This window comes from Leptonychotes weddellii, chromosome 4 (genome assembly GCF_054177405.1).
Source record: "Leptonychotes weddellii isolate Sample4059 chromosome 4, ASM5417740v2, whole genome shotgun sequence".
Taxonomy (NCBI): domain Eukaryota; kingdom Metazoa; phylum Chordata; class Mammalia; order Carnivora; family Phocidae; genus Leptonychotes; species Leptonychotes weddellii.
In genome coordinates this window covers 156,518,679-156,527,131 of record NC_138372.1, presented here as the reverse complement: position 1 = coordinate 156,527,131, position 8,453 = coordinate 156,518,679, and the positions used below count along the sequence as shown (strand labels likewise).

Here is an 8,453-nt window from a genome sequence, read left to right as displayed (position 1 = left end):
ATGTGTACTACATATTGGTTAGTATGCCTATTAGTATCTCTGAGCACATTTCACAGAAAAGGCGTAGAAGCAGTAGCACTGAGCACACCCAACACCCAGATCTTGGTATCTACATACCAGTCTCCAATGAAAGCAACCAGGGCTTCTTGGAGAAACAGCTAATTCTAGGTCCTGCATCCAGATAATACTTGGCATTGCTAGAAAGTAAAAATATGGTCTTAAAAAAAAAAAATGAAGGCACATCAAAAAATTTAGGAGTCAACCTCAAAGAGTTTCCAAAAGCCTAAGTTGAAACAATTTACACTATTAGACTTTAACCTAAAGTATAAAATAAATAGCCATGATCACATACTAATATAAACAAAGGATCAAATAAATAGGTAAGAGGAACAAACTTTAAGAAAAATTCTAAATAATATATATAGATACTACCCTCCTCCCCTTGACTATGGGCTAGACCTAGTAATTCAGTGGGAAAATACTTTACAGTAGAAATACCTAGCAGACACCAACTAAGCCAATGAAGGAATATCACCAGTAATGCCTACTGACATCATGTACCCTATGATGTGTAGAAGGGCACATCACCTCTGTGTATCCTTCCTGATAAAGCATAACCTCAAATCTAATCGCAAGAAAACATCAGACAAACCCATTTATTAAGGAACATTCTACAAAATAACCAGTACTCTTCATAGTGTTGAGGTCATGACGGACTAAGAAACTGTCAGAGACTGGAAGAGACAAAGGAGGCATCAATGACTAAATAAATGCAATGTGGTGTCCTGGACTGGATTCTGGAAGAGCAGAAGGACATCAGTGGAAAACAGAGAAATACCAAATAAAGTCTACAGTATAGTAAATAGTACTGTCCTAAGGTTAATTTCTGAGTTTTGACAGATAGGCCATAGTTTATAAGGTGGTAACATTAGGGGAAGCTTGGGGAAGGGTATAGGAAACATCTCTGGACTATCTTTACAACTTTCCTATAAATCTGAAATGAAAAGGTCATTAAAGAAAAGTATAGGAAAGCCACAGCACTGAAAGCACGGTTGTATTTAATATTAAGAAAGGAACTTACAGATTATATACACATTTTCGCAGTAATTTGATCAACACCACAGTTTATTTGTAAACATATTATATGTGTCAATAATCAAATTGACAACACTTTATACATTTTGTTCCAGAATATTAACATCATACCAGAAAACAATCCACTGTACTCAGTTACAGAGTTTTGGTACTTTAAAATCTTTAAATACAAACTGTATTTGAAACACTGAACATAAAATAGAAACATGAATGGCAGAGAAGACTGACATTAAGTAAAAGAAACTGATATTCCCAATAACGAATACAAAATCATCTGATTACATATTTAAAATGAAAGAATGAAAGGAATCGAGAAAATCAGATATGTTTTTAAATGACATAAAGTTGCATTTCTTTAGACCCACCTGAGAGGTGAAACTGTACCATACCAAATTCTGTGCCCTTTCTGGTATTTTTCTCTTGGTTTTTAATGAATGTTTCCCATGGTTTAAGCACATTAAGGGGAGAAAAGAAAGGGGAGGTAGCACAAAGCCAAATGAAATTACGTTAAAATTCTTTCATAAGTCTTCTTTGGCAAATGAAGTCTACACTTAAAATTTAACGTTTTGTTGAACTGGATCAACACTTGTAGGATTAGGAGATGCATCTTCCCATGAGTTAACATATGGATGAAACAAAGCCAAATTCATAAAGCAAAGCACAAAAGCAGCTTTCACATTTTACTAACAGCTCGAAAAAGCAGATTCTCCCTCCTTAAAAGTACGAGAGGTTTTCAACTGGGAATCAGAACCTTTCCTCATTCATGGGAGAAACCAGAGTTGTCCACCTGTTTTTCCAGTACTTTCCCTAAAATTCATGATCACTATTAGGTTCTAATTCTTCCTCCATTATCTCTTGAAGGAAATATAGCAGCAAATCACTCCCATATTTTAAGTTTTCAATTCACTACCAACTGGGTTCACTGCCAACAACTACTAATTATTCCATTCTTTATTAGTGTACATGTCATTACAGTAGGCTTAGATTGTTAATACAGGAATAAATAAAACAACTACAGTTGATATAAACAAAGCAAATGAAAAGGAGATTAAAGAGCCCTGATCAAGTGAAATACTTACAACTTTCTACTGAAAAACTGTAAAAGTTACATACATACCTAATAGCACTAGGAATGTACAATATCAATTATTGGAAAAATAAATGGGTGATTCACAGTCGTAAGAAATTATTTTAATATTGGTATGTATTTTTCCTTTTATAATAAGACAAACATTTATAACATACACTTGATTTCTACCTCATATAAGACAAAGTAGAAAAGGAAAGGTTACTGCACTTACCCCAAAACACAGCACTGAGCGTGCACCACAGGGACCTGCTCTGAGATACTCAATTCTATAGGTAGGCCATGGTACTGAATGCATGGTTCTGTTAACAGTTTTAGGAAAGGCATGTATTTCCAGACCTATGTTAAATACACAAATACCAGTTCTATAAATAACAAAAATTATCAGCAAAAATGTTTAGGTTCTAACATTCCCAAATTTTCTAATGCTTTAAGTGTTTTAGATATATGTTGTCTGACCAGTTTGGTTACAGTTTTAAATGAGCAAACCATTATCCTATGAAAAGAGCTACACTAAACTTATAACACTGCACAAACTTCCCAAGGAAGGTAACTTAGAAAATCTAGAAAGTGATTCCAATTATTCTAATTACCATTTGAGATCTAAAAGAATCAATGACTCAAGAAACATTTTGAAATTACTCAACTTTTCTTTATCAGTTCCTCCAAAACGATTCACATAAATTTAAGATCCAGATTGCCTAAGAATGTCTTCAAAGTAGGTTTATCACCAAAGTGTTTTTGATCAGAAGACATAGCCTTAATGCCCTATTAAATATGTAATTCTAACCTAAAATCACAATCCTTGGTTTCAAAACATCAAATTCGATTTCATAACAATTCACTGGTAAAGCTACTAAACAAAATGCCAGTCTGGGTGAAAACACACAGCAGCCACAATTACAAGAGTGGAAAATAAGTTCTACTTTCCCATAAAGACTCTGAAAATGTAAAGCCCAAAGTGAGTGACAACAGAAGTCCACATATAAACGTTGGTTTAAAAATAGAATGTTTTCCAAAGCTTCTCAGGAGATGTCAATGTGTAGTCATAGTCGGTGTTAAGACCTTATAAATCAAGGTTAAGTTGTACATAACTATGCTGATTTACATACCGTCGACAATGTTCAACTCATATACATAATTTACAGACATCCACAGAAATTCTTAATGCCCCATCATATCATCTCTCGAAACTGGATGTTTATTGTTTTATAGTTTTGCTACTTTAAGTACCAAGAAGCCTTTTCAGAGGAAGAGTTCCGACTCTTCCCGTGATCCCCTAAAGAGTAGGTAACAAAATATAAAATTAAACAAGATTTATGTTTGATAAACTAACATATAAAATTACCACTGCAATATTCATAGTGACTGCTTATAAACATAACAGTCATCATAAAGCCTATAAAGTATATATCCTCAGTCTTATAAAAGAAATGCAGATTGTCTCAAGGTAAAAAATACAGTGCGGGCTGCTAAAAAGCTCTTTGTTGCGTTAGGAGGTGCAATAATGAGGAGAACTTGAGAAAACGCGCACGTGTTCCCCAACCTTTTACATCGGTGAAGCGTGAATTGCAGTGCGGCAGCACGATGCTTTTTAGTGGCTGGCACCATAAAGCTAACGTTAAGAAAGAAAAAAGGCAGAAGTGTGAGCAACAAATGGTGGAACCAAATTATTGCAAATGGAGATTAGCAATAAGAAGCGAGGAAGGGGACCGTCCCCTCCATTCTGATAAGATGCCATCTTTAAATATTAAGTTCTTTGCAGGAAGTGGAACTCCCATCTCAGCGCAGGAGGGCTGTGAGAGCACGCTGGAGAAGCTGGCCTCCGTGGGAACATCCAGGGTTGAAGCACCTTCCTAAAAGATCAAGGAACAGGAGAAAAATCCTATAACCAACACTTTACCAAACCACTTCATACAGCTCATTATAAATACGGACTTTGATGACCCAAGAAATGTTTATGGAATGCAAGGCACTGCGGAAGACGCAAAGATCTACCTCACAGACGCCGAGATAATCAGTGGCGGGGTATCACCGCATGCGATAATGACTAATACAAGTCAGACTACAAGTGCTTAGAAATAAACAGAAATAATGGGCCATGAGACTGTAAGAGAAGACAAACGTTCATTCTTAGACCTAATCTCTAAAAACCCCTCACATAGCATCAAGCACCAGAACACTCCATGGGCTTCCTGGGCTCTCAGATTTTCATATTTAGCACAGACCTTTCCCCAGGACTCCAAGCTCACACACCCACCTATCTGGCATCATCGGCTCTTGAGTGTTTCACCATCCACTCCACACCTACCGCGTCCCTAACCTTCATTCTCCAAGCTCCTCCCCTGTCCTCCCTACTCTACACACTGAGCTAGTCCAGAAACTGGAGAATCATGCTTGACTCCTCCCTTCCTTTCACCCTCAATCTTTTCCTCACATTGAATTAACCGCCAGGCTCTAGCAATCTACCTCCAACATGTATCCCAAATTACTTTATTCATTCACCATAGCCCACCACCATAGTCGAGGCCAGTGGTCTCCAAAGTGGGGTATGGGACTATAAAAATTTTAGAAATCCCATATTGATTACTGCATCCTTAACAAAATTTCTATTTTTGTGTATGTTTTATAATATATACAATTTATTGATATAACAGTACATACGGATAATAAACTTTTATTATGGATACATGCAAAATTTGGGGGTACTTTTAATTCAAAAGGGAGCTCAGCTACCAACAACTCTCACATGGTCTCTGAACTGGTCTTGCTTCTATGCTTGTCCCTTTTTAATCTGCTCTCCAAACGGTAATTAATCTTTTAAAACAGTAGATCAGAAATAATGTCATTCCTGTTTAAAAGTCTTTAATAATTTCTCTTTGCACTCCAACATAAAATACAAATTGTTTACCATACTCTAGAAGGCCCTGCCCTCCCCTACTCTTCATCCTCACCTCTCGCCAACCCCCCAACTTTCATGAGGCTTCTGCCACACCAGCCTTCTTTCGTTTCCTTGTACACAGAGTGCTTTCCCAACCCAGGACCTTTGCTCCTACTAAGCCCTGCATGGCATACTCCTTTCCATCCCTTAGAAGTTTCAGTTATATATCATCTCTGTCCATTTAAATCAGGTCTCCCTTTGGATTCCATCAGATTCCAAGGAGTCTGGCTCCTTCAAAGTGCTTACTGAAATCTTTAATTACTTACATAATTCAACGTTTACTTGGCTATTTACTGTCTCAAACATCATTATAAGCTCCACTAGTGTTTTGGACAGCACTTCTTCCCCGGCACATAGTAAAGGGTCTGGCATAGAGCAGACCCAAGTATTTATTGAAAAAATAAATGAAACAAAACTCCAAACTACTGATTTTATAACACTGGATCAGATATTCTGAACAGAAATACTCTAGTCCAAAAAAAAAGTTCATCTACAAATCAAGTCTACAGAGTATCCTTTCTTTCCCTGGGGGAAGGGGGAAGACAAAAGGTCTAAAGCACTGGCTTGCGCTACAAAGATCTCCCTGTCAGCAACCGAGAATCACTGCAGTTAAGGGAATAGTATCGTACCCAGGAACCAGCACCTAGCATGGTACGTGGCCCATGGTAGATGCTTACCACATTTCTACTGAATAAAGCACTGACACAGAACAAAGAGTTCCAGCTTTAGACCCCCTTCACCCGGCCAGTAAATCATGTGCAAGAAAATGAACTTCCTAAATCTCAACATCTTTATTTATCAATTAAAATTAATGCTTATTTCATTACTGCGGAGGCCCAAGATAAACACGGAAGTGTTCTGAATCCTATAAAGCTCTATGCAAACACCATTTGGATTTTTTGTTTTGTTACCTGGAATGAGTGAACAAAGTTAAGGACTTGTAGAGAGAGTTTTCTACTGGAATGTAAGAGGTTCTGAAGGCTGGAAAACAGGGGTAAAAAGTTTAAAACAAATATGACAAGAACGAATATCTCACAAGAGTTTAATTTCAGCATCTTAAATGCATTTATATATGTAAATACATTCTGATTAATCACATAAAAATTTTCTTAAAATTTCAATGGTTCTCGTCAATGAAATCTCTGCCAGTTTTAATATTATTAAAACTGGGAGTTAATAGTGCCTAAAAAGACCATTTTGAAATAAAAAATCATGTATAAAACCAAAACTGAGAAGTTACTGTTAGAAAAAGCTTATACTATTAGCAAATATAAATGTTAAATGAAAGAGAACTTTTAAAATGAAAACTCGAGGAATGACAATTATGATACAAACTTCAAATACCCAAATTAATTTTAAAATACATGCTGATAAAAAGTCTGACAGATTTACTATACATCAACCCACTGAAATCAAATATTTTTCAAATATGGAAACTGGTAACAATTATGGTGGCAATCTTTAAAGCTGTATAGTATTCCTACTTTTTTTACTCATGTAGGTGACTTTCAGAGAATTACTGAAATTATGTGTCAACTGAGTACTTTTAATCTTCTGATAAAGTATATTAAGCCAACTGAATGAATTACTTATTATCCAACTCTGTTTTCTTAAATGAAGAAGTCAAGGAGACCTGTGGACATCAGCTCTCCCAGCAGCCCTGCCACGACAATCAGATTCAGGGACATTCCTCTCTGCTCAACAGTCGCAAAACTTTTACAACACTGCCTCTTAGCAATGGCTCCCAATGGCTCAGAGTCGGCATGCGAGATAAAACTTCCATGTCACCTCTGATAAGTAATATCTGCTCATTTTAGAAAACGTGGAAACTGAAGAAAATTTAGAAATTCAGCTATAATTCCAACAAAAGAGATAATCGCTATTTACATGACATAACTTGAGTGTGTGTTTGCTCAGAGGGACAGAAGGGCACAAGGGAAATGTTCTACAAACACGTACACATTACAAACACTAGGCATAACCTCGTATAAGCACGCTAATTTTATCACACTCTTACCAAATCTTGGTAACTAAGTTAACATAATTAAAATTAACCAAAATATGTGCCCCCAATGTTTGCATGTGTCAAATTTTTGAGATGCTGAAGTTTAATTTTGAAAAATATAGTAAACCCTTAAACTAGCAATCTTTATTCAATCAACGAATAAACACAAGGCAATTACTATGCTCATGTGTGAAATAAAAGAAAATAAGATGTGGCAACTGACAGCCTAAAGGTCTCACAGATGGAAAGATGACAATGAACATAAACCCTTACCTCTCTTTTCTGCAAAGGCCATGTGTAGCAATTTTTCTACAAACTTTCCGATTTAATTCAGAACTAAACAATGGAATTCCAAAGTACAGCTCGAGAGGAACCCAATCCGCTTCTGTTGTGGCAACTACAATACGATATATAGTTAATTAATCACGTATGTGTTTACATATATTATGACTGACCAGGGTTTCTTAACGGACGTCCAGAAATTTTCAGATTCCTCCCGCCCCTGTGGTCCACCAATGGGCTTAGCAGGGGAGAGGATTCAGAGGGGGTCAGAGAATCTCTGCAACAGGAAAGAATCTTTATTGAGTATGTACATGCTTCTGGGGAGAAGGTACATAGCTTTCACCAGATGCTCAAAATGGCCTTTTACCAAAAAAAAGACACTGCAAGACATCGACAAGATGAAAGAATTTAACACAGGAAAATTGAAACTGAAGTCATTGTTCTCAGGTCATATTTTTGTAACACTTTCATTGTTATTCTAAATATATAAACATGTTTCCTAGTAAATACTTACTAAAAAGTCCGTTATGGATAATCAGAACAGACAAATGACATCCAAATGATTTAACAGAAGAGTTATTAAATCTCAGAGACTAGTCTAAAACTGCAAATAATTCTTAAAGCCTTACCAGAGTTTTGTTTTGCTGCCGAGTCTATAGCTGCTTCCTCAATGACCATTTCAAAAGACTCTGTACTCCCATTTACGTCTGAGCCAGAAGCCAAATCAGGTTCTCCTTGCAATGAGAGGACATACACAGAATTAGGATTCTCATAGTTGGCACAAGTCGTCCATCAGCCCTAACGGAAGAGAAGACTTCCAGCAACAAGAATGACAATGGAGAAGGAAGGGTCTTCAGCCTAAAGCAACTGTTCCCAACTAGGGGGCAATCCTGTCCCCCAAGAGACCTCTGACAATGTTTGGAGACTGATGCAAAGGTCATGAACGGGGATAGGGATGCTACTGATATCTAGGGATGCTAAACATGTTATACTGCACGGGACAGGCCCCCACAACAAGGAATTATCCAGCTCAGAATGTAAAT

The 8,453-nt window shown here is 36.8% G+C and overlaps 1 protein-coding gene across 2 annotated transcripts in view; it reads right to left on the bottom strand.

Annotated features, from left to right (window-relative positions):
* Positions 1-1,107: 1,107 nt before the first annotated feature.
* FAM91A1 (family with sequence similarity 91 member A1) overlaps positions 1,108-8,453 on the bottom strand; it is a 43,486-nt gene continuing 36,140 nt past the window's right edge. For both annotated transcript variants that reach the window (XM_006737714.3, XM_081816509.1), the window contains 4 exons: positions 8,040-8,144; positions 7,402-7,525; positions 6,035-6,104; positions 1,108-4,038 (listed from right to left, as the gene is read on the bottom strand). In XM_006737714.3, coding sequence (XP_006737777.1) covers positions 3,853-4,038; positions 6,035-6,104; positions 7,402-7,525; positions 8,040-8,144 — 485 coding nt within the window. In that variant the 3' untranslated portion in view covers positions 1,108-3,852. The remainder of the gene's footprint in view (positions 4,039-6,034; positions 6,105-7,401; positions 7,526-8,039; positions 8,145-8,453) is intronic.